The sequence below is a fragment of the Embiotoca jacksoni genome, unplaced genomic scaffold (genome assembly GCF_022577435.1).
Source record: "Embiotoca jacksoni isolate LCO1_2020_lvr unplaced genomic scaffold, fEmbJac1.0.p SCAF_8, whole genome shotgun sequence".
NCBI lineage: Eukaryota > Metazoa > Chordata > Actinopteri > Embiotocidae > Embiotoca > Embiotoca jacksoni.
Window position 1 is genome coordinate 20,868,141 of NW_027185436.1, and position 25,247 is coordinate 20,893,387.

At 43.6% G+C, this 25,247-nt stretch overlaps 3 protein-coding genes across 6 annotated transcripts in view; 2 read left to right on the forward strand and 1 right to left on the reverse strand.

Annotated features, from left to right (window-relative positions):
- The first annotated feature begins 76 nt into the window (after positions 1–76).
- ankle2 (ankyrin repeat and LEM domain containing 2) lies at positions 77–13,139 on the forward strand. Of its 3 annotated transcripts, none has more exons than XM_069177995.1 (13): positions 77–156; positions 2,287–2,787; positions 4,378–4,572; positions 4,915–5,102; positions 5,727–5,915; positions 6,010–6,132; positions 6,506–6,569; positions 7,747–7,922; positions 8,013–8,119; positions 8,616–8,806; positions 9,059–9,875; positions 10,217–10,348; positions 11,029–13,139. In XM_069177995.1, the coding sequence occupies exons 2-13, from the start codon at positions 2,298–2,300 to the stop codon at positions 11,237–11,239; spliced, it is 2,883 nt and encodes a 960-aa protein (XP_069034096.1). In that variant the 5' UTR covers positions 77–156; positions 2,287–2,297; the 3' UTR covers positions 11,240–13,139. The 3 variants fall into 3 exon arrangements, with proteins under 3 accessions (XP_069034096.1, XP_069034097.1, XP_069034095.1); XM_069177996.1 differs by lacking the exon at positions 77–156 and adding an exon at positions 958–1,171 and having other exon boundaries at positions 9,107–9,875; XM_069177994.1 differs by lacking the exon at positions 77–156 and adding an exon at positions 959–1,171.
- A 69-nt stretch (positions 13,140–13,208) lies between these two features.
- On the reverse strand, positions 13,209–17,081 carry pgam5 (PGAM family member 5, serine/threonine protein phosphatase, mitochondrial). Of its 2 annotated transcripts, none has more exons than XM_069177997.1 (6): positions 16,492–17,081; positions 15,930–16,105; positions 15,660–15,785; positions 15,327–15,415; positions 14,432–14,565; positions 13,209–13,786 (listed from the first exon to the last, which is right to left on the reverse strand). In XM_069177997.1, the coding sequence occupies exons 1-6, from the start codon at positions 16,752–16,754 to the stop codon at positions 13,636–13,638; spliced, it is 939 nt and encodes a 312-aa protein (XP_069034098.1). In that variant the 5' UTR covers positions 16,755–17,081; the 3' UTR covers positions 13,209–13,635. The 2 variants fall into 2 exon arrangements, with proteins under 2 accessions (XP_069034098.1, XP_069034099.1); XM_069177998.1 differs by having other exon boundaries at positions 14,432–14,562; positions 16,492–17,080.
- A 694-nt stretch (positions 17,082–17,775) lies between these two features.
- Positions 17,776–25,247, forward strand: part of zdhhc8b (zinc finger DHHC-type palmitoyltransferase 8b) — a 63,687-nt gene continuing 56,215 nt past the window's right edge. Inside the window, exon 1 of the mRNA XM_069177999.1 lies at positions 17,776–18,124. Within this exon, the coding sequence (XP_069034100.1) occupies positions 18,021–18,124 (104 nt within the window). The 5' untranslated portion in view covers positions 17,776–18,020. The remainder of the gene's footprint in view (positions 18,125–25,247) is intronic.

Consider the following 25,247-nt stretch of genomic DNA (forward strand, 5'->3'; position numbering starts at 1 on the left):
ATGTCTCATTTCTTCTCCCCCCCCTTTGAAAGTCGCTTATTTTGTGCAGGCACCGCGTTAGACGTCACCGGGTCCTCGCTCTTTGCGTTTAAACCGTCGCGGTGAGAAGACGCCTAACAACAGTAGCTGGGGAGAGAGAGAGAGAGAGAGGAGGAGGTGGGCATTGTTGTTTTTTAAAAAAAAAATAATATTTTCAACTAACAATGCACTACGCTTAACTGGGCTACATGTTTACGTTTGTCTGCACGTTAAAAAAAAAAAAAAAAAAAAATACAAGCGCGTGTGTTCCTGTTAAAGTGTTTGCTGTTGCTAACCGGTGGCGTGAGTGATTAGCTTCTTGCCTTGCTAAACGGCTAATGGCAGTTAGCGTGCTTGACAAAACTCTAAAGCTTCCCAAATATCACGCAAACTAATTTTGCTCTAATTTTCTTTCTGCTTTCACCTTTTTAACCGACACCGGTTTATAACTGGTAACCGAAGCTGCCTCCAGCCCCTGTGGAAATGTGTTGTTTTGCTTTCGGTTGGCCTGCACGCGTGGTGTTGTGTTAACAAGAATATTCGTTAAGACTTGTCTTTTTTAAAAAAAAATGTATTTTACCAATTTTGTATTTTTTTAAAATATCTATTTTAAATTTAAATATATGTTGTCGACTGTAAAACCACACAAGCTTGTAGGTTATCGTTTCCTTGAATTAGTCACGTCTGATATAGCAGAGCACGATGTTACGTTCACGCCTCGCGGAAAGTGCGTAAAAATGAGAAACCCATATTTTCCAACTGTGCTTTCCCCCTCTTTTGATTTTCATTTTCTCCTAAACGCTGCCGCCAATTTAGCAGTGACATCCCTTTTTTTATTTATTTTTTTTTTTTTTTTTTTTTTTTTTTTTTTTAATACAGTGTCACACCCAGTGTTGAGATATATTATAAATGATCTATATTCCACTACTTGGTGTATTTATAGAGATTTTGTCACCTTCAAATCGTTCAGTCCTGAGTTTTCCCACCGGTCAGGGAATGCAGCGTGCGCCTCCCTTGCAACTGAGCATGCGCAGAACATGTTGTAAACAATGAGACTATTCCAGACCGTCTCCAGCTTTGTGTCTTATCCAACAATTGATCTGTGCAAAACTTGTATACAATAAAAAAAAAATTAAAAAAAAAATGTTCCTCGGTAAGTAAAGGGACACGTTTGTTACTAGATGTCATCGTGTGCGTTTGGATTTTAATTTATTATTATTTTTTTTATCGGCATCATCACCACAAAGACGTATCAAATGTGTGACATACAATGACATACTTGGGCGTGACAGCGTGCGAGTGAGCAGACTTGGTATTGTTGTAATTAATCGGGGTTTTTTTTCCTGTGTATTTCTCGTCGCCATTATTATTTTTTTTTAGCCCACGTCGCGTCCGTCTCATCTACATTGTCATCTGAGCGGTTTCCCTCTCGTTAGCTTTGTCAGGCTCCTGAAGGCGACTTGCTGGTTAGCAAAGCGAGCTAGCAGATGCTAGTCCAGCATTAGTGTGTCTTTGGTTCTGGTAACATGTCATTTTTTGGGGGGTTTAATTATTTATGTGGGCATATAAGCACCGGCTTTTTTTTTTTTTAATTATTATTATTTTTTGCCAGCTGTTCAGCACACACGTGAGCTCGTCATATTTGATTTATACTCTATTGCCTACATGGAAATACTTGCCATTGTACAGAAAATATTTATTTGCTGTGTCTACTATATTTTACTACTTGTTGAAGTATTAAAAGAATGAGGTGACATTTAATTATAATGTGTGCACAGTAGTTGCAGGCTGCTGGATTATACACTAGGATGAATGCAATGGAAAGAAATTGACCTACTAGTTTGACTTTGCTATTTCGTGACCAACTATTTAGTTAATGTGCTAATATTACTTGTGTGAATAATGGCCAAGATATGCAAACTAAGTGTAACCAGAGTAGATAGTAATGTGTTCAGACTGTTAGCAGTTTTTCTGACTAACTGGTTGTAAAACCAGGAACACTACAGATATTTACGTATAAATATGATATCAATGTAGATATGTTAAGTCCCATTGAAATCAAATGTATGTGTGTCAAACCAAAGCTTTCATTTTTATTTTGTCATTCATAAGTGTCGTTTTCTAAGAATTCAGACTTAGTAACTGTGAGACAACAAAATTGTATATAAAGTATAACAAAAATGTCTGGAACATTATAACAAAACTAATGCAATTTATCACATTTCCTTAACTGGCGGTTGTTTAATTGATTAACTGTTGGCGTTTCAGGGAGCTGAAGCATGGAGGCGGTTCTGAGAAGGCTGGGGGAGCTGAGTGCCGATGAACTGCGCGAGGAGTTTGCCCGAGCAGACCTCAAGTGCGGCCCGATCACATCTACCACCAGAGCCACCTTTGAGAGGAAGTTAGCCCGCGTCCTGGCCGGAACGGAGAGCAGTGCCACTGAAACGGACAGCAGCTCTTCAGCCGGCGTCTCGGGCAGTGCGACCGGCCATGCCAAACCAGTGCCGTGTGCCACCTCGGCAGTTGCAGCGACCACTGCAGCAACGAGCAGCTGCCCCTCGGAGGCTACCGGCGAAGAGTCGGACTTTGGCTACGGCGTCGGTCTCAACCCTCCAGAGGAAGAGGGGATCTCAGTACAGACAACCTCGCGCTCCACTGAAGGAAGTAACTCTAAGTCCAAAACGGAAACTCCCTCAAAGCCAGCACAAGTGTCTCCAATCTTTTATTATGGAGTATGTCCACCGTGGGAGGATGTTTTGGCAAGAAATGGTAAGAGAGACTCAGCTTCTGTCTTTTCATAGTTTAATAGCCATTTCAGCGTGTCATATTATAAGTTTGCAAATGTTACAATACAATTCAAGATTACTTGCCAAAACCCGTATATCGTTCAGCATCAATGGTGCCTCCCCAGATGTGCAAGCTACCCATATCATGTGCTGCACTAATGGCCCCCCCCATATCATCATGGATGCAGGCTTTTGAACTTTGCGCCGAAAACAAGCTGGATGGTCCCTCTCCTCTCCAGCGCGCAGGACGCAGCATCCATGAATTTCAAATTTTTATATGTCAGACCACAGGACAGTTTTCCACTTCGCCTCAGTCCATCTGAAATGGGATCGGGACGAGAGAAGGCAGCAGTGTTTCTGGAGCACGTTTATATATGGTTTCTTTTTTTTGCATGGTAGAGTTTTAACCAGCATGAATTTGGGAATTGCTGGAAAGTATGTAGAAACGACCCTTTTAAACTGGAACTACACCTTCAATGTGATTGTAAAATCAGCATAAATAACAGAGGATAATACGCTATATATCGATCAGTCTAAATACGAAAAGAAAGTAATTTAACCTCTAAAATCAGTATTAAGATGAAAAAAAGATTCATGGTACTTTAAAAAAAAACAAAAAAACGACCCATTATTACTGTTGTGATTGTAAAAGTCGTGATAGTTTTCACTACACTTAATTACGCTTAAACGGAAGAGGAGGGTGTTTTTATTGAGTGTTTTTCTCTATATTCTCATGTCTTTGTCAAATGTCTGAATGTCTTCTTGGGTGGCCTCGTGGTGAAGGTAAATGCCATGCGCTGTAATCACAACATCCTCAGTCAGAGTCCAGCTGTGTTGCGGGTCATTCCTCTTTTTCCTTTGTTTAAAGGCAAAATTGCAGCTGAAGAAATACGTCAGAAAAAAAGCCTTTGTTGATTCAGCACCATACAGGCTGAATACATACACTCATTCTAAAATAAAACAATACTTTTTTCTTCTTTTATATAGTCATTTAATAATCTGTTATTGATTTCTTTTGACACTCTTCAGTGTTTTTTTTTCTTTTTTCTCAGCTTGTACAAAATACCAGACTGCTCCAAGTGCATTTTTCTTTTACTAATTTGAGGATAAAGTCCTCCTTAACATATTATCTGTTTGTTTGTTTATTCATTATATCTACTGTGTTGCCTAGCATCTGTATTTGTTTAGGAGCACTTGCAGCTGTAGTCTGACATTCATGTTTGTTTGTTAAGCGGATGAAAACGTTTGGCACTGTTTTTGTTTTGGTGGTAAGAAGCAGAGCAGTACGGACTGCCTGAGCTCTCTGGAATGGACTAATGATCTAAATTAATCTCGAGCTACCACAAAAATCAATGCTCCTAATGTTAATCGGTCAGGGCAGGCTTTTACTGTTGATGCAAAAGCAGTGGCACTTGGTAGACCCTCATCAAAGTATGACTTGACACACTGGGCAGAAGGGAAAAGAACACCCAACCACCAGTTAGAAAGCCACGTTCAGAAACGAGAATAAATGAAACGAGCGAAATCAATTACTTACCATACTTCCTTTTTTTTGTTTGTTTGTGGTCTGTAGAGGGGGTGCATGTATATACGGATAAGAAAGATGCCCTTCAAACTGTAAAGATGATGAAGGGAGCCCGCTTCAAAGCCTTTCGCAACCGTGAGGATGCCGAGAAGTTTGCCAAGGGGATCTGTGACTATTTCCTCTCTCCCACCAAATCTGCTCACTGTGTATCTCCTATCAAACCAGGCCCGGGCATCAGTAAAGGTAAGGCAATCAAAACCCTTTTTTTAATATATGAACTGTCTTTTATTGTTTGATAAAGCAGCGTTTCCACCCTTTTTCTGCCTTTAACTGAGGTACCGTCCTTAAGCTAATCACTTTAATTATGAAACTGTGACTGTAGAGGTGAGATGCATTGTTTTTTAGAAAGTTAGGTCAATAATTCCCAAGACAGACATAAACAAAAACACACAACATATGCTGACTTCAGACCAATTTATAACCCCAGCCACAGTTAGAATATGGTGCACACCTGTCATTGGCAATATTTGGTGTTTATTTTTTAGTAGCAGCGCACACCCGTCACTCTCCTCTTCCTTTATACAGCAGAAAACATGGAGGTCGATACCATCAATCGGGAGCGGGCCAACAGTTTTAAGAGCCCACGCACCCAGGACCTGACAACCAAGCTTAGGAAACCTGTGGAGAAGGGCGACGAGTTGGTCTTCAGGGAGCTGGTCTGGAGCAACCCGCGCTATCTCATTGGCTCAGGAGATAATCCCACGATTGTCCAGGTGAGGACATAAATTCATGTTTTGGCTTATTCAGTCTCAGTCTGTTTATTGTCACTTTCAGAGCCAGATTTCTAAGCTTAACGTAAAAAAAAAAGAACAAAAAGTGGAATTTAAATGCACTTTTGTTTGAGCTTGTTGTAATAGCACAGCTAATGTTTTACAAACTGTGGAAACTCTTTGCTGTTAATAGAGAGGCTTAGTCTCACTTGGAAAGTCGTCGTTTGTTCATACATAAATATATTTTCCAGTCAGTGCCAGCCTTCCAGCTACCACCTGTGTCAAGCCTGTAGTTTCAACTATAAAATAAACCGTTGTATGTATGTCGAGTTTTCGTGTCAGTACAAAAGAGAAATTCATGAAAACTTTTCTGTGTTTGTCATGAATTTAACGTATTAAGCCAGTCTTCAGATGTTAATATTTTAAACCTATTTGATGCTTACTATATTAGGAATAATACTGTTTAAAAATAAAATCAATGGCGCGAGATAAATCCTTCACTCTAGCAGGTGAAGTTAAGGCCAGATGCTGCTTTTGGCCAAAATTAAACATGCTTTCTTGTTGACAGGAGATTAGAGAGGAATACGTCCTGATCCACGCAGTTGTTCCTCTGTTCTGTCTCTTCAGGAGGGCTGTCGGTACAATGTCATGCACGTGGCGGCCAAGGAGAACCAGGCAGGGATCGTCCAGCTGCTGCTGGACACCATGGAGAACCCGGAGTTCATGCGCCTCATGTACCCAGACGACCAGGAAGACACGCTGCAGAAACGCATCCGCTACATAGTAGATCTTTACCTCAACACACCAGATAAGGCTGTCAGTTCTTTTATCATACCAGCTCAACCAGATTCCAGAAGTAGATGATGTGCTGTGCTCATATTTACTTCTTTTTTTTTTCTGTGCGTTTCAGGGCTTTGAAACACCACTCCACTTTGCCTGTAAGTTTGGGTGCCCAGATGTGGTCAATGTCCTGTGTTCGCATCCTGACATCGATAAGAACCGCAAGAACAAGGATGGCCTGAAGCCTTGTGATGTAAGGAACCCTTGAGTAACCCAATGACACACAACGCATACCGAGGAAGACGACAGTAACAGTCTGGGATTGTCGTTGATGGGAGTTATTACACAGAAGGGATTCGTGAACGGGTACACATCCATTTAGGAGTTGTTATTGCAAGACATTGACATCCTGGCAGTCGGTGCTGAGGGAGGTAGTTAACCTCACTCGTGTTTTTAAGCCATGACCTTTTCACCTACTTTCAAAATCATCTGGCAACAATCTCACCAAACATTGTAAGCTAAACTTAGATGAGCACATATCTTCCTCAGTTGATTGAGCAACAGCTGCGTGTCTGCACACGTGTCATTTTTTTATTTTTTTATATTAGTTTTCTTCCTTTCCACAGGTTATTTGTAGTCGAAAAAATAAAACCCCAGAAGTGAAACAGAAGATAAGTGACTACTTGGAGGGTAAGGATGCACACATTTCTTATAACATTCAATGTTCCTGTTTTCCCCCGTTTCCTGAAACACACAGTCAAGTGCCATTTGGTCGACATGCGACATCAATGATCTGATTAAATAGACACAGAATGTCACATCTTATCGTTTGAAATTGGCTTTTAAAAATACAAATCTGTCAATCTGGAGGTGCTCTGACCTGATGTAAAAGGGTTACTGTGACTGGCTGAGGTTACGATTGAGTAAACTACTGACAAGTTTGTCTCGCAAATCACTTCTCAAGCTGTGTGTTTGTTCAGTCTCCTGAGAGCCAGTCTGACAAAAAAAGAATGAAGTTGGATAAATATAAATAGGACAGTGTCAGTGTAAAACTGGTGCTGCGCTGAATTTGGGGTGTGAGCTCGGCTTTTGGCATGAAGTTCTGCACCATGTGTCTCTACTCGCTGTCCTGTGCACAGACTGACAGCGCCATATGCAACAGCTGTTAAACAACAACACTGCCAGCTTACAGTTTGATTCCCACTGGTGACACCCTCTTTGAAATTGTATGCAGGCAATTGTTCTGTAAAGTGCCATAAGAGTCATATCTAAGCCTTTCACAATTATTATATAATTGCCAGATTGCAGTTATTTGAGTTGAAGAATAGTTTCCAAATTACATTTGATTAGTGCTATAATAATAATAATTATAGATTTAATTTGAATAGCATCTTTCATACAAAAAAAAAACAGGTCAAAGTGCTTTAAAGCAAGAAAATTACGTGGAGTACTTCACATTCAAACATGTCAAAACAACAAAAAAAACGTGTTAAAATGTCATTTAAAAAAAAAAAAGTTTTTATAAAGAACATCAAATTAAACAAAAGACAAAACATTCATAACATTTAATAAAGTTGAAATAAAGGATATAGAAAAATGTATTTAAAAGCTGCAGTACTGCATAAGTGAGGCCATCTTGTTGCGCCACCTTCTGCTGTTGTTAAATGGAACACAAGTGGAGAATTACTGCCACCAACTGTTATTTTAGTCACATTTTTCCACTAAAAAATATGGCATAAAAGGAACAGAAACAGATAATTAAATTGGTCGTCTCAATTATTTGTCTAAAAATTTGTCGTCCGCAAAGTCATCGCGACAGCCCTAATTATGTCCATTAAATGTGTCTGAACTTTCTGCCGTCTCCCAGACCGCTGCTACATCCCTTTGCTGAGGGCAACGGACAACACCTCACAGCCCATCATCGGTGCTCGCTGGTCTCCTGAGGCCTTGGAGAGTTTCGCGGTGATCCAGCGCCACACAAGAAGACCCATGGATCCCGTGATGACCGTCACAGCCTTTGCTGGCCCGCTGAGCCCCTCGAAAGCAAGTTTTTAACCTGGTCACCTGCATGTGTTTATTAAAACCGTCATCAAAACCACTCGGGTGACTAGAACATGTCGACTTCGCCTGCAGGCTGATGATTTCCGTCGGTTCTGGAAGACGCCACCAAGACACCGGGCAGAGGTTTTCCACCGCATCCGGAAGTGTGATCCTGACCGTGGGGCAGAGAGAGTGGGCAGGTACGTTCAAAACTTTATATGTATTCCTGGAGATGTAGTGATACCACTGAAGTGTGACACTTCTGGGCTTATTGCTGTCGACTGATGCATCAAGACGACGTACTGGAGGAGGAAGTACTTTTCTGCGCGGGCACCGTGAACATGTCCGAAAATGATAGACGTGTCAGGGCCGATACTACACACCGTGGGTTCAAACCTCAGTGTCTTTTGGTAAATTACAGCCCCACTCTGTTTCTCATACTGTCAGTTGCCAGTTTATGAGGTACGCACAGCCAAAATGTATGATTAATGAAGGATTTAAATTTTCATCTTTCAGTAAGACTGGTTCAGGGAGGTGTTGCTACAAGCCTATGAACATTTTGGAAGCTGTAGTCTGTGGTGGAAGAGGTGTGTCTGTCATTTAGTCTGCCCTCATTGATTATAAGTGGGGTGGACAAAATGACCTGTCAGCCCAATGTGTAATTATCTAAAATGATAAATCGTCCCTCGTCCACAGAGACCTGGCTCATGAGATGGGCCACCCCTGGGCCGAGTACTGGGACTTCCTGGACAGTTTTGTGGATTTGTCATCAGCTGAGGGACTGCGCAAGCTGGAAGAGTTCCTGAGCAAGAAGGACTTCAGCCCGCGGACTCATGAAAAGGCAGGAGAGAACGAGACCAGCAACAGGTTTAAAACGCCCTCTCCAGGTACCCTCACCTAAAAAAACGCACAAGCTGCTGAGATAGGAAATAGACGGTGACTAATTCAGGTCATCCTCCCTGAATAAATGTGTTACTTGGATCTGTAATATAATCAGTGTAAAGTTAAAGTTCTAAAATGGACAAAGGGTTTTTGTAAAGGTGTGTAGTTTGCTGCCCTGAACAGTTATATGAAGTGTTACGCTGCAATAACGACCCGTTTACACGTCTCTTTTGCTCATTCATCATCCCTGATTGCAGGCAAGCCCAAAAAATTCTGCAACTCTATTTCTGTTGGTGCCTTCCTAGACGAGGATGATGACATCAGCCTTGAGGAGATGAAGAACCGGCAGAACGCTGCACTCACCAGCATCACCTCCTCTGCCGCGTCCAAGGACGTCCTGAAGGGAGCCGTGGGCGGCCGCGAGTTCCACATCGCGCTGCACCACCGCGGGGCCGACCTGATCGAGACGGCCGCCGAGCAGGACCTGCTGTGCTGCTGCAACGACGGCCTCCTGTCGCCCGGGGTCGTCTGCAAGAACGAGGTGTGCTCCTCCTCCAGAGACAGGACTCACAACGGAGACGAAATGTCCCCGCGCACATCCCCGTCCTCCTGCTGCCTGCTGTCGCCCATCTCCAACCTCATGGCGGAGTTCGAACGCATGTCGCTGCAAGATTCACTGGACAGTCCCATCCGCTGCAGGGAGAGGAGGAGCAGCGGGGGGAGCCGGCACAGGGAGGTCCGGGACTCCTACAGCTCCTCCTCGGCCACAGACCTGAGCTCCGGGCTGAACCGCCTGTCTCTCGGTCACAGCAGTCAGGACGGCGAGGCCGTGGACGGGCCCAGCTGGAGAACAGAGGGAGGCAGTGCGGAGGAGAGTCCCGAGGTGCTGGGTAGGACTAGGGGGTCGGGGTCAGGGGGCCGCAATTTCTGTGCTAGGTCCAAGTCATGGGACCACGGGGGCAGGGACCTGAGCAGCTCAGGATCCTCCGGGTCCTCTTATAAGTCCCTAGATAACTCGCACGAGTTCCGACCCAGGACCCCACCGCACATCAGAAGAGGACTTTTTATTGAAGGGTGAGTCACGCTGGTTTCTAGTGGTGTTGTTGTGATATCTGAGAATTTATAGCAAGTTTAAAAGAAGACGTTCCTGATGACGCTTTATAAGTTAGAATCTTAAATATTCTCATTCGTATTTGATAACTAAACAATAAGTAGAAAATCGGAATATCTTTCGGTTCTGTAGTCTTTAATTCTCGTCCAGAAAAGCAGGCTGCAACCCCGACTGACCAATACTCCAGTTTGACAGCTGTTAGTTGAATATAACAGGCAGCCAGTTGCAAAAGAGTTTGATGATCTCGGAGTGAGTTATAACGATGATGGTAATGCAGTTGATTCATTCTTCTGTGCTTTTACAGGGATTCACCAACCAAATTGGACAGAGAGGTCCTGTCGGCACTAGAGGGCATCGACGTCGATGTCCAGAAGTATCCCAGTATTCAGAAGTGGAAGAGCACAATGAAGTCCTTCTCTGCCTCAGACATGCAGAGGTTAGTTAGGCTCGGCTTACGTTTTATTACAGTGTAACGTGATTTTTACTGTTTGATGCTGTCATGGCCTGAAAAGTGACTCAGTGGCTGATTTAATTGGATTTTCAGATTAAACACTAAATTCTGTAGTACATTTTTACAAAGTGGGGAAATATTTCAGTTTCAGGATTCATTTTGGACTGAGACTTTCTTTGCTCAACCATAATGTCACCTTTACAGTCTAACAGTTACTGCCATGTAAAATATTTTACAAGTCTTAAATATCTCTTGAATATTTATGTGCAAAAAGAAAATCTAAAGAAACAGTGTTTAGACTGCAGAGCTTCGAATTCAAATCCAAATGGAAGAAATTAGGCAATTTAAGAGCAGACTGTTCCATCTGAGGTTGTTTATAAAGTCCATCCACACTGAATTAAAGAGACTTCCCTGGTCAACCATCTAAATTAATACTTGTTATTGACCATCTGTTTCTCAGGCAGATAATTCAGCAAAAAAAAAAAAAAAAAAATGACATAGTAAAGCTTCTCTAATTGACAAAAATGATGGACGTCAACAATTTCAAGATGGAGCGTCAAGGCGCATGTTGCCAAAATCAACAGTCCGATTTATTCATAAAAACTTTTGTAAGGAAACTATACTGCAACTGTAGCTGCTGACTGATGTCGATGTGTGTTGTCCAGCTGGCCCAGCCCTGCGGTGGTAAAACCACGACTCAGGACACAGCATCAGCCTCCCGGCTCGCCCGCCAGCGACCTGATGTCCCCCAGCGGTCGCTTCAGTCCAGCCCGGCACGCTGCCTCACCCGACTTCAGCCCCAGCCGTTACGGCCCTGCCAATGTTAGCTACATCCACCGCATCCGCCTCAAGCACTTGAACGAGCCATCGGCCTAACCGCGCCTCCTCCTACGCCAATACCGCGGCCATACCCTCTCCGAGCCCTGCCCGCCCTCCCTCCCTCCCCACCACCGCAAACCCAGCTGCACCAAGGTGGCGACACCCGAGCTCAGAAACCATTAACCTAACCGAAATATGCACAAGTTGTCTGGAAGATTTGTATTACTGATGTATGGTACTACTCCGCTGTAATACAGGAATCCTCATCACGTTGGGTTGTGATGTAAACTCTTTAAATAGGAAAAAAAACACACAAAAAAAAACAACCAACCTTGATAATTATGTTCTGTATGGGTGTGGACCATGTTCAATTGATGGTAACGTTGTTTGTGGCAAGTGTGACGCACCTGTAACAGCCTGAGTAAACTTTTTTTGAATATCGTGAACACAAGCCACACTCCCCAAAGTTAGTTGGTCACTAAAACGTTAGTGTGGAGTCCTCAACAGGATTCTGTCAGAGGATGTTCTTTAAAAAAAAACACACAAAAAAAAACAAGTAAAATGTCAATATTTTAAAAATTATTTTTTGTATGTTGGTCAGTAGCACAAAAATTTAATGTTTTTATTAATGGTGTTAAAACCAACTGCCATTTCCTATGTTTTTCCTCAGTTCAGGAATTGCCTTAATTTTCTGAAGTGATGGACCGGTTCTCTTGTCAGTTTGGACACACTCGCTCTAGCTCATACACGACCAATACCTGGAAATGGCGACCTCGCTGGCTGCGTCATTCACAGATGATTATGGCAAACATGGGCAAAGCTGAGATCTTCCATGATTTTTTATCATTTTTGTTCGTCAATAAATGCGTACATTTGCCGTCTTTTCACGGTGGTTCCTGGACATGTCTTGACTTTTCCTTTATGCCACTAACGGCGGCCTTAGACTGTGCAATTTATGAGTTACTCTTTTCTTTTTTTTCTTTCTTGGAAATATCCTTCGATCACAAGCATCTCTCGCGGTGTATGAATGACAAAACACCCATCGGTAAGGTATTATTTTAAATTTGACTTGTCTGGGTTGTACCTTTTTAAACTCGTCCGGTGTGAGATCACCTTAAAGCTGTATTAAGTGATTTGTAACCACTAGGGGGCAGAAAGTCTCTCAAACTAACCCAATAGCACCAGAATCCTGATCTATTTGATAGCTTACTACGACCATGTTGTTATAAAACAGAAGCTGCCTTAACGCTTTCAGAGAACGCAACTGATTAGTTGAGAGCTGCGTAGCGCTGGATGTTAATTTCCAGTGGGATTAGCAGCACTTGCAATTATTCTTACATTATAATAAGTAATTTGACTCTGTGTTAATTTAAAAAATAAGGCTTAATAAGAGCTTTAATGCCCAAAGCTCTGTCAGAAATCTCTTACAGGGGTTGAAATTGGCTCACTCTTGTAAAGTTGGCAGATTCTTTTCAGATCTCCAAAACCTGTGAAGAGTCTAATGATGGAACGTGAATGTGAAAAACCTGCTGTATCCAAACTATTTGTAACGGATAAATTCACTGCTGTCTGCCATGTTAAGAACAAAACAAAAAAAAAAGCCAATTATCTTAAATATTCAAGTTGCCACTTCTACTTTGGTTGAAAGAAACAAGTGTTCTGAATGTATTTCTTTTTTTGTGTGAACTAAACCATTATCCGAGGAGCACAAAGTACTTCACTGAGAAGATTGTATCGTCATCTTCGTGCTCTCAGGTGACAACAGATCTAATTCTGGTCTCTGAATGTTTATGAATGTGGAACTTTGCAAAAATGCACCTAAAAAACTTAAAACATGCTTCTTGTGCTTTCTGCATTCTGTGCTTTATTAAAAAATAACTTTCATGGTGAATTCTCTTTCTGTATGTCTAGACCTCATTTGCTTTCAACTATTCAATAAAACATCACTTCAACTTTACTGCCAAAGTGTCGATATGCTTCTCTGAAGTTACTGAAACGTCAGCAGGGATGGAAATGTGACGGAAACTTAGGCATTCACAATTCTTTTATTTACTACAACTGCACCACACAATAAAATGATCCTCACTTCAGCGTAATTAAATACCACGTAAAGCAAACAGCATGAATTACGTGTACAACAGCTATACAAATACAAGTCTTTTTTTTCCTTTTTTTTTTTTTTGGTTTAAAAATCAGTCACTTGATGTAAAAATCCTCGAGTTACATTCAGGAGGAGTTGCTCTGCAGGTGTCGATCACTTCTGCTGGCGTCCTATGGCACGGAAGTAATCACAACAACACCGCCACACGGCCTCTGAATACATGATGGTAGTTCAGTTACAAAATAACAACATTAAAAGTAATTTTCAAGACACTTGAGGAGAAAAACTGAGCTTTTTGACCCTGCAAACCGACTGCGTTCCCGGTGGGAACCTTCGCCACGCGTCGGGGCCATCAGGTCCGCGTTAGTTTGTCCGGGGGCATGAATCCCGCGTCCCCCAGAGTTCTCAGGGCCACCCTGCCGCTGGGCCGGATGGTGAGCCACGTGATGCTGCCGTTATTCAAGCCCATACGTAACCAGCCCTCCGGAGGAAACTGGAGGGCCCTGAGAGAGCAGAAGATAAGGGGGGGAAAAAAAAAAAGATGATGAGGGAATATGTCTCAACTAAAGAGGGCATGGCAATCCTATTTAACAAAACTTTATTTTTGCGTGATGTCGTCTACTGAGTAGTCGTTTGTGGGGTGATAAACTTGTTAAAACTGAAGCCCAGTCAAATGGTTTTGGTGGAAATTAAACATTCAGGGATTCTGTCGGAAACCAAAACTGTTCTCCGAGAATACCGATCAAAATGTTCAATGCTGGCAGGAAACACATCAAAAAGATTCCAACTAACGTTCGGGGGAAAACTGTTGTTTGTGTGCTGGATTTCCTGCGACTCTCTGAATTTAGCAGCTTTGGCGACATTCATTTGCTTTCAAAAATAAATAAATAAATAAATAGTTCGACACTTTTGGAAATGCACTTAAGTGATGTTCATTTCATCTAACGCCCAACATTAAAGTAAGGACTCCAGCGAGAGCACAATGACACAAGAGAAGCGCAAAAAAACAAAAAAAAAATCTCGAAGTCGTATGGGAAACAGTTACAACAGAAGTTTGAACGCGGTGGTTTTGCGAAGCAAAGAGCAACGAGGCCAGACGCCGGCCTCAGCCGAGCCGAGCCGCGACCGCCGACGACGACGACACAAACCTGCAGACAAAATAACGGATGACATTGGCATGACACACGATGATCTCATAGCTGTCCTCCTTCTGCTTGGGGTCAGCCCGGTGGATGTAGCGGCGGAAGGCTGCCTCAATGCGAGCTCCATCTTCGTGGTACTGCTGGAGGACGGTAGAGAGGTTGAAAGCCACCTTTGTCACATGAACGGGTTCTGTTGTGAACCCCTCCCTCAGTACAGAGCCAATACATTGAGCCTGCTGTGCATCGAAAGCAATGTCGGAAAAGTTGCGCTCCAAAATTTTGGCCAAATATGTAAAAGATGTTCAACCAATGCTGAATCACTCGTGTGGGAAATGTGAGCGGAGGCGTTAACCTCCACGTTAATAATAATCCACGTTTGTAGGATTGTGCTCGTCTGAATAGTCCGGGCCTCACTGTGAACGGGTTGGTTTTTAAAATGAAGGTAGCTGGATCGATGGATTATCTGCAGGAACCTGGACAGCGTTTCTAGAAACGCAAACACCGTGTCCGGTGAATCTTTTTTTTTTGTTAGGAGGGCTCAGTTTCACCAGGATGAGTTTTTGCCGTTGCCTGAAAACGAAACCTTCATACCCTCAATACTAAAGCAGATTTTTATTAGCTTTTTATTGAGCAACTTATGTCAAAATAAAGAAGTGAACTACATAAAAAAAAAAGAAGCCAAATCAGCTGCAAAGACTCCTTTAAACTTTGGCATTTTGGAAGTTAACTCTTCCTCCGACCCATTCCTGTGGCAATGCACTGATGTATTGGCTCATTTCTGTTGCAGCTTTAAGCCTTAAACAAGCACTGGACAGGACACCTGCGCACACGTGGGGCAGCAGAAAGTTACCGAAATAAAGAATATGCATCTACAGAGCATCGGGCCGACGGCTTCTCTCACCACAGCGTCGGGCTTCCAGTGGGTGACGGGCGGAACCGGCTCGATCGGTGCGCCCTCTCTCAGCAAGTCGCAGCTCAACAGCTCTACTCCTAGACCCGTATCACGTTCATGGGGGGGGCAGAGAGAAATGTTAATTTGCGAGGCTCGGCGATTCTGCGCGCGAGCTTCCAACAGGAAGTAGGAACGGGACAGAACAAAGGTTAACAGGGTATAAAATAACACACGCGCCGACAGCCCAACTCAAGTCGGGGAGATGTGCAGTTTATAACCGTGCAGGTGATATTAACTTTCCTACACTTGCGCGGTCGGCGGCGCGGCATCCCCTCACACTACCTGACAGGTGCTTGCTGATGATGTTCGCGGTCTCCGTGGCCCGGGCCATGCTGGAGTGGATCAGAACGTCGTACTTCAGTCCCAGCGCTGCCAACCTCTGACCCGTCAGCTCGGCCTGCTCGCGGCCTGCAACGAGGAGAGACGACACAGTTGGCGGTTGGCGGTTGGCGCCCGCGCTACCGGGACACGGCCTCTTTCTGATCTGACCCCACCACCCCTCCCTGCGGCCCGGACAACTATATCCGGGTGACAAAATGAAGACATAAGGACCTAGCGGGGTGAGGATCCTCTCCCTGTCGTTGTTGCCGCTCAGGTTGTACTGGGAGTGTCTGATGAGGAGGATGTTGCGGGTGGCCTTCGGTTTGCCGTTGTCCTGCTCGGAGCTGGGGTCTTCAGTCGTCGGGCTGTCCTTCTTCTTCCCGTTGGACAGGGCGGATGGGTCTCTCCTGCACAGAATCGATCATGGGGATTACAGATGGCTTTTGTCGCACGTGGGTGAAACTGGGTTAAACACAGATTATGATGTTAAGATCACGGTCAGTGGGATGCTTCTCAAGAGGACTGTTCTGCACAATCCCTGCGACAAACTCAATTTTTAAAACCTGACTATTGTTGTTGTCAGCAACAGTTTTTACGTCAAGGGGGGAAAAAAAAAAAAAAAAAGGGGGCTTATTTCATCCAGCAACAATCTGGCTTCACCAACAAACAACAACAACAACAACAACAACCCTGATTTCAACTGCGATGAGCTAAATCCAACATATTTGGCGTGAGAGGGGATGTAACGGTACCAGCTACGTTGAAGTGACTAAAAGTGTGCGTAAGACCATACTTGTCCCAGTTGAAGTCCCAGGTGTGTCCCGTCGGGGCCGGCGTGTGGCTGGCGGGTGTCCACGCCGGCTGCGCAGCTCGAAGGACGGTCAGTCTCGACCACCGGCTGTTCGTCTCTCCGCGCCGCTCGCCGAGGTAGCCGCGGGAGTCGTCGTCGTCGCCGCCGTCGTCGGCGGTGGTGGCGGCGGCGGCGGCGGCGAACACCAGGACGGCGGAGCCTCCGGCGAAGCCGCTGAGAAGTTTGAAAGTTTTCCTGTACGACATCCCGAAAACAAGCCAACTAATGCTAGCAGGAAATAAAAAATAGCTTTACTGCCGTGCAGTTAAAAAAAAAAATAAAAAATAAAAGTCTAACGCCGTCTCTCCTCACAAAAAAAAAAAAAAAAAAAAAGGTATCGCCGTCTGTAGTTGTTAAATCTAATTCCAGAAAGATTTGTTTTCTAATAAAAAGCAGGTTTCTGCGGCTCAACTATCTACCAGGCGGTGGCTCTGAGATCGAAACTAAAAATACAGTCGGTACGAAGGTAGCAAGCTAATCGAAGCAGTTTTCTACAAACATTACGGTGGCCCCGACGAGCCAAAACAGTTGGCTTTCGCAATTTGGATTATATCCAGTTATCTGCCACACGAGGGCGCTCTAATTCTTAAATCCACAACGATTTTTTTTTTTTTTTTTTTTCCAATTGAAAGTCCATTCAACATGCAGCACTTCCATTTAGAGAAAAGCAGGAGTTTCCAATACGCTGATTTGCAATTTCAATTTATACCTTGAACCGATCAAAATCCATACACGCTTCTAAAGAGCTTCCTCGGTCTGCATTTGTGGTGGACGGAACGAGTAACGGAGGTATACTGGTGCACTATAACGAAACCGATGTTAAGAGTGGAAGCCAACAATTTATAAAAACGCAGTTTTGACTTGTTTGCCCATGTGTGTTAGTTTGTAGTTTTGCAAAGAAACATTAAACAGCCAGATTTTAAATGAAGTTTGGTGTAGCTCTGCCTACACACAGTGACAGCTTGCAGCCCGTCTTCTTAAAACTTTGAGAGGCATTTTGATAGTAAATTAATTGTATATGCAGCAATATTGTTAGAGTCGGTGAGTATTCCCGAGTAAAGTAGACTTTTAATAATCTCTTGGGTAATAAAAAAAAAAAAAAAAAAAAAAAAAAAAAAGGGAAGCCATATGCAGTGCAATCAACATTATGGCTTCTCGTGAAGCCTATTCCAGGGTTTGCAGCGAGGCTCCACCTTTCCAAGCGGTTCAGTGACCTCACTAGTGGGCTGGATTGTAAGGGTGGGATTTCCAGGCTTTCACAGCGCTCCATGTATTCCTGCCTGCCTGCCTGCCTGTCTGTCTGTTTTAGGATTTATGCGGCTTCAGCGATAGCAAACACGGACCGGTCGTACCTTTCACAGCCACAGACAGGTCCATATATTACACACCGGATCCTTTTTTTTTTTTTTTTTTTTTCTCCCCACATGCGACTGCAATCGGAATAAATAATTGAGGAATGTGGAAATTACAGAATGCCCAACAGCGCTGGAAAGAGATTTAAACCCACCAAATACATCCCAGTGTCCACTGCTGCCACACTCCTTGTGGGATCGACCACTTTATTCTTCGTTTTCACGTAAGTTTGCATCGCTTCTCATTCTCGTGCTGCGCTTGCCGCGAATTTGCATTTAAACTGTGTGCACCGAGATTACACAGACAGGAGTGGATTGTAGCTGCAAGTTTGCATGGGTGGATTCAGTCACTTAGGTGGGATAAGTGTGTGTTGTTGTTTTTTTTAATGGGAGAATATCTGTCCCAGTGGAGGATCTAGCAGTTGCAAAAAAAAAAAAAAAAAAAAAAAAAAAAAAAAAGCAACCACGTATGCGCTGCCTTCTTGTGCAACCTCAAGATAATACCATTCGGCCACAATACCTACAACGCAAACTTCCAATAAAACATGCAAGTTTAACAGGAGACCGCAGATCAGGCCGCAAATACCCACTTTCCTTTGAAGAAATGCCGCAGGCAGTTGTTGGTACAATTACAATGGTTGCATTGGCCCGTCAGACAGCAGTGTTTGACTCATGGACACTCTGTTGGGACAGTGTTGTGATCAAAGTCTAGCAGGAGTGCCCATCCAGGTGCCACTGCATCTACCACTACTTTATACATACAGTAATTAAGCTTTTCCTTTGGAGGAACTGAGGATCATGGGAAAGCTCTGACCAAGGCCAACAGGTCCTTACTCTCTCAAAAGACCTGCACAAATGCAGTGAAAGTCATTTTCTATGTTCAGGATACGGCCGGTTCATCTATGGCAGCTGCAATCAGGATGATTACACTGTCGTGCAGTCTATCAAGACCCCCTTTAATAGGAACGCTTTTGTCCCACATCCCTCCATCTGATGAATGAGGAAGCCAATGCAATGACTATAACACAGAGCTGACACCAAGCGGAGATAACAGCAGACAGACTGATGGCTCTGGTCTGAATCATCCTTCCTTCATACATTCTCGTCTGCTGCTAACCTTCAGGTGAATGGATTATCAATGAAATCAAGTGTACCCTGGGGGAGGTCTGAAAATCATAGTGGGAACCTAAAGGCGAACTGTTTCCGTCCAGTGTAGACTCAGGCCGAATGAAACTGCTGAATGTGAGTCCTCGCCTTTCAAAGGTGGGAGGTTTCCATCGTATTAGAGCGCAGACGTCACCGCTGCCAATAGGAGACTTGTTAGATGGAGAGATGCTTCCTTCAAATGGCTTAAGAGGTGGTGTGTATTATTTTGGGCACATATTTTCTAAGCGATCAGTCTCTGGTTGGTAGCGTTGTGTGAATTTGCTTTTTGACACGACTCTGTGTCAGATCAGTGCAGGATCTGTCTCACCTGGACTACTTGCAGGATGACACGGAAAATGCTGCACCCTGAGTCTCAAGTCTCAGGTCAGTGGGCGAGACTGAGGGAAACATATGGTGTCGGTGGGTTTTGCGGGTAGGTTGTATTGTATCTTTAAAATAAATCCCAGCACTCCTTGGTGTATAGTTTGAGGGCTTTGCATAAACAAATGGCCTGATTTACAAGTCTTGATACAGAGTATTATGATTCAGGAGCAGATCTGCAGCTCAGTCATACAGGATGTTTCCTTCCCATGGATCTTTTTAGAGCCTTGTTAGTCCCTCTTTTTCAGGGGCTCATATCACTCTACACTTAAAGGTTCATCCCCCAGCAGATGGTTCAAGGATGAGGATTAAGACTTTACTCTGTTGCTCCTTCGTTTCCCAGTAAAAGGCCCAGAGGATTGAGTTGGGTATAATGGATTCCCCTGGGGAGCAGTGCACGTCCAAACTAGGCCATGCCTCCTCCTTCTGAAATGCCCATTGAGTCCATTATGTCGAACCCAGTCTAGCCTCGTCTGTGGCCGGAGTGCAGAGAATACGGTTATAGGGGGAGCCGCAGAGCAGTGACATGTCTTTATCTGAAATCCCTGAGCCAAATGAGCATGTAGCAAGTGCAAAAATGGGAACACAGGAGCCACAAGATATGGCAATCAGGGCTTAAAACTAAAGAGCTCGTCCCTCATGGACTGTATATGCCGAATGCCAGCGACACAAATCTTTTTTTATTCCTGGGCCGCAGTGTGTTAAAGGTCTCACTGTTGCCAGCAGGCCACTTGGTGTCATATGGGCAATGGAGGATGAGACCGGTGGGGCCGGCACTGGCTCGCACTGGTTTGTGTATTTGGCTTGCGGACGCCTGACAGTTTGTGTTTCCCACAGAGACTGAATTAGAAAACATTAGTACAGAATTATTTATACATCCCCTCAGCATGACCACGACTCATCACAAAAAATACTGACGATGAATTAAGCTTTTAGTCATGGTTTAGCCATCATAATAATATCCCAGCCTTATCTGTGTCTATAAAGAGATTTTATTATACTGTAGCTTAGACCTCTCGCTGTCTAAATGTTTCCCGCTCTGTATGGCTACCTTAAAGAAGCTCTTTCTTACCTTTTAGTAATTCCTCAGAATGGCTTAATCACTGCACTTGACCATGTGTCAAATGGATAACCTGTCCAGGAAACAGAGCTGTCAGGCTGGTCATCAGCACTTGTTGCCAAACCTCATCATCCGCATTTTAGAGTAGTCATAGAAATGTGTGGAAACAGTCCATTGATCATCTGGACAAGATCTGCGTTCAGCGTTTTAGTTTTTTTTTTGCCGTGTAGAGGTGAATTATGCGGGAGGTAGTCGGCGGTAGCAGTCGGAGCCTGCGTATCACCGGGCTGGGAGCAGAGCCGCGCACGAGAGCAGGCCTCAAGGAATCTAATCTTCGGCTTCCACATCTGTTTCCTCCTTTTCACTGTACGTCCAATGGGTCTCACTTCATTTACGTCCCACCGAATGCTTTGTTTCACTCTGAGATTCTTGCAGAAGAGACTTTGAAAGGTGTTTCCGACGTGATGGCAGAGAGAGTGCAGAGTTGGCAAAAGATGGGGAGGCTGGAGTTGGCAAACTATGATACTGTTAGAATCTATTTTCATATTGTGTGCACCTTTTTTGTTTTCTGTGCTGCTGTGATGACTAAATTTCCCCAGTGTGGGATTAATAAAGTCTAAGTCTAAATCTAAATCTAGGAAGGAGAAATCTTCAAATTATCTATAATTCAATCTACATTCAAAAAGGGTTTTAGCCAAATCTCTTGGTAATCTCTAATTTGGTGCTACGACTTTCTCAAGTGTTTCATCGAACTCCAGTGTCTAGGCGTTCTGTCTCATTTCAATTGAAGTTGTAAAAGTATAATTGACTGATTGTTCATCGATCCTAATCCGCATCCTGCGTGTGATTATGTATGCTGAGCTGCTGTCGTCTTTTTGTCGAGAGGTTCGGTAAACAAGCTCGTAATCATTAATGCCTCACTGTTTGGCATTAGTGTCCATTACAGCTGCTTGCCTTCCTCCTGTGTGACGTTACAGTGACTTGGAGGCTCCCTGTGTTCGACTGCAGTGAAATGAGTTCTTGGTTTAACTCGTCTTGTTTATGCTCGGTGTGGGAGCCTGACTATCTTGGCCCGCTTTAAATATTGCTCATATGACACCGGGGCTGATTTGGGTTTAGTTTGTTTATTTAAATGCTTGATTGATGGTGCATTGCCAAGTTTGAGATGTCACAAGGGCAGAGCATTTCTCAGAAGGAGGAAATTAGCAACTGTCCTAACAGACAAGCATCTATCAAATCTAAAAACCAGAAAAGCCCAGCCTCCCTGATGTGATACTCTTGTAAAACACACTGACAAATGAGCGGGACTTCGTGACATGCTTGCAAAACTTTAACCCCGTAAGTTCCATGATTCCCAAGAGAGTAGCAAATTTCAGCTCTTAAACCAAGCTCATCAGTATTCATCTTCGACACTTCCTCCCCATCACGCCAGGAGAAACGTTCACCAAAATATTCAGCGCTCACTCGCTGTCACGGCATTCAATTTCAGCCCCTCAGCTGAGGTGGATGGGGCGCGATCCTCGCAGAGGATAAAACTTTGATAATCTTGACGATGGCAGACGTAGACCGTCGACGTACAGACTCACCGGGGCCAAAATATCCCCTCGGCCTATTCATGAAATCCATGCAGCGCAGTCTCCTGGTTGGCAGAGATAACCGCTGGGGATAAAACCAGTAGTGTGGTGTTGCTGGCTTTGTCAGATTAGATAACAATGTAATTTCCTCTGTAGGTCCTCATCCATCAACACATTGGAGCAACAGTCTGGAGATTGACAATCGCAGTGCAGGTTCTGTGTCATTTCTGCTCTCAGCGGGTGGTTAAGGTGACGGGCAGGAATGACTGGAGAGGGAACCTTATTTCATTGTGAATGCAGAGGATAAAACCAGAGTTCAAAATTGACATGAAGCTGTTTTTTTTGTAAAACATTATACTCTCATTGCTTGTAGTCTGTGTGGTGGTTCATGGTTAATTTCATTGGTATTGTGGTTTATGGTTTACCACAAGGCACATTTCCACCCTGTAATGTGGACCAATCCCCGGCTCCTGCAGCTCCGCAGCCTCAAAGATTTTTTTCTAAAGTATCACAGATAAATCAGAGTGATGGACTGTATTCATAGCCAGGTATTTTTACTTACAAATGTTCTGATTTTTTTCTAATCTGTTGTTTTTTATTTATATTACCATGTAGCTCAAGCCTGTGATTCTCTCTATTTAAATCCATCAGCATTGTGTTGTTTCCATCTATAATGTAGCAGAAACAAATCTGTGGAGACCGGGTGGTGTTTCTGTGCCTCAAGCCAATCTCTTCATATTATCTCTTTGGAGATAATTGTATCGGTGAATATGTCAGACGATGAATAACAAGAATTTAAAGTGCAGAAATGCCAAAGATAGGTTATGAAACAGAGTCGCCACAAGATTGTAGTGCAGATAAGATTATTTTTTTACGCTGTAAATTGTCCTGCAAAGTATATTTCTTGGTCGCAATTCTTAAATTCTTATAAAAAGCGGTTTTATCTAATGAGGGTCCATTCAGGTATCCATAACGCACAGCATCTTTCTTTTTAATCTTTCATGGGTTTGTAATTGACCCCACAGTTGAGTTTTTTTGTGGAGTAAAATGGATGTTTTCTGGATTCAGAAAGTTGCTCACATTCATCACATTTGTTGTGAATACAAAAAGATACTTCAATATTTTTTGTATCTTGTAAATGTCAGTGAGATTGAGTTCGGTGTAGTTGAGACACATGCCGTGACTTTGATGTATTCCTTTATTGTCGTACTTTATGGAAAACACGAATGCAAACAGAGGCAGCGGTAGTCGCTCCATCACCTGAAACTGGACTCCATCGCTCCGATATTTTTAGCTGCTGACAGATTGACAGTAAGGGGATCAATTGTGACACATTTCTGGCTCTAATAATGATTTAACTTAGTTTTACCCTAAAGGGAATTCTGTATTACGAAACAGCGAGTACATCCAAGTTACACACTCACACACGGTAGGGATGTGCCATATTATCAGCCATGTCTGTCGAGCCCAGGTATTTCCAGCTGTTGTGGACCGTCAGAGTTAAGTTAGTTGTGGTTCTCGGGTCAGGAGTCCAGCAAAGATCCTTTAAAGACTCCAGAGGGGACTGAAGAACATTTTAATCATTTTCTTTAGTCTACTCTTGCCACCTTGATATCAGAATTATTTCAGCGGCCACCTCGTTTCGCCTGCGTCAGGGTTGTAGTGTGACTGAGCAGCAGGCCGCTGGCAGAGCTTTCACGTGTGCCACCATCAGTATTGATGAGGCCCAGAGAATAAAAGGCCAGGTCATTTAATCTCATTCCATCCCTGTCGCTGCTCAACAACTAGGTTAAGATAATACTGACAGATCCTCTCACAGATCCTCTTCCCTGGCTCTCCACCGTGCATCCTGGAGCAGGCTGACTCACTACATCACATTAAGTTTAAGGTCAAGGCAAATTTTCCTGATTTGGTTCTGCTGTCATTTTAATTGTTACATTTGATAGGTATTAACCTTGTCTGAAAATATTACGAATCAAAAGTGCATAATAGGAATACTTTTCAGTGTTTCCTGTTTTGCTGAAGGGTCTTGACGGCTTTAACAAAGTCTTAATTTCCTACAAAAATGAATTTGCATAAGACCACATGTCTTTAACAGAGTGAAATCATTGTTTGCAGATTAGCATGATTTATCATAGATGAACAAAAGCATGAACCCCAGCAGCAGGCGATTAAGAATTTAATTTGGGCATCATGTTCTTAGCATGATTTCCCAACACATGTTGAGCTTTAATAGAAATCGCTGCTTTCTAAATTTAGCCGGTTCTCTTTCTGCCACGCTTCGAACTGGTGTTTTTGACTTTTGCGGTCTTTTGTAACATCTTCGAATCGGGCAAATGTAATATACCTCGAAGAGCAAGGAGGAAGTGTCTTAAATTTGTCCGACTGTGTCTTTTCTACTCCAGATCAATAGCATTGGAGGAACATTTAGATCCATTTTTATTTCCTGCTGCAACTCGTGACTGTGTTCCTGTCTCTATGGCTATTTAAAGTCCTTTTTGGTTTTTCTAAAGCAGTGACTTTCTGGAGCTGTGGTCCGCGCCAAGAAAGTAAATTGTGCCTTGTGATGCCATAGTTGAGCTAAATGGATCCATGTGGATTCAGTGCACAGCAGTGTGTGGGCGAAAAGTGCGGGAAAAGTGGAGCGAGGTGCTCTCAGAGTTTGCTGCGCTTCGTCACCCTCCCACCAGCCGAACAAGTCCGGGCCGCCTGGAAAGTCTCCTCTTGGGGAACATGTGGGATTAATTTAGACCTCCAGCCTCTCCCTCCTTGGGTGTCTCCACCCTGTTTCCCCTCATGTTGTTTTGCCAAAGGGAGACCATGACTGGTAATAAGTAGAAACAGAGCTCTGTGTCTTAACACCCTTGGATGGAGTGGCTTCCTGAGACATCAAGGAGTCTGTAGCAGGCCGAGGCTCCCGGTGTTTACAAGAGTGGAGCTGTGTCCATCTCTGGGACTCAGAGGAAGACGGGCAGATAGATTCTGTGATTATAAGGGCGGGTCTTCCCAATCTTTGCCACTTTTTTGAAGAAGTCGTGTGTGAAGATGAATCGGCTCAGCAAACAAAGTTTTTGGTTTCCTGCTCCTTAGTTTTACAGTTTGGTTCACTCTCACTGCTCTCACTAGGGTTGTTTCCACACACAGCAGGCGGCTCTTTTGTCAAATCCTCTACAACTGTACGCTGCC

Excerpts from the sequence above, each read along its gene's own strand:
- ankle2 (XM_069177995.1), top strand. The coding sequence starts at position 2,298 with ATGGAGGCGGTTCTGAGAAGGCTGGGGGAGCTGAGTGCCGATGAACTG. Across the intron at positions 6,133-6,505 it reads ATGGCCTGAAGCCTTGTGAT|GTTATTTGTAGTCGAAAAAA; the intron begins GTAAGGAACCCT and ends TCCTTTCCACAG. Across the intron at positions 7,923-8,012 it reads GCCCGCTGAGCCCCTCGAAA|GCTGATGATTTCCGTCGGTT; the intron begins GCAAGTTTTTAA and ends CTTCGCCTGCAG.
- pgam5 (XM_069177997.1), bottom strand. The coding sequence starts at position 16,754 with ATGTCGTACAGGAAAACTTTCAAACTTCTCAGCGGCTTCGCCGGAGGC. Across the intron at positions 16,106-16,491 it reads TGGGACTTCAACTGGGACAA|GAGAGACCCATCCGCCCTGT; the intron begins GTATGGTCTTAC and ends GATTCTGTGCAG. Across the intron at positions 13,787-14,431 it reads ATCCGTTATTTTGTCTGCAG|GGCCCTCCAGTTTCCTCCGG; the intron begins GTTTGTGTCGTC and ends CTGCTCTCTCAG.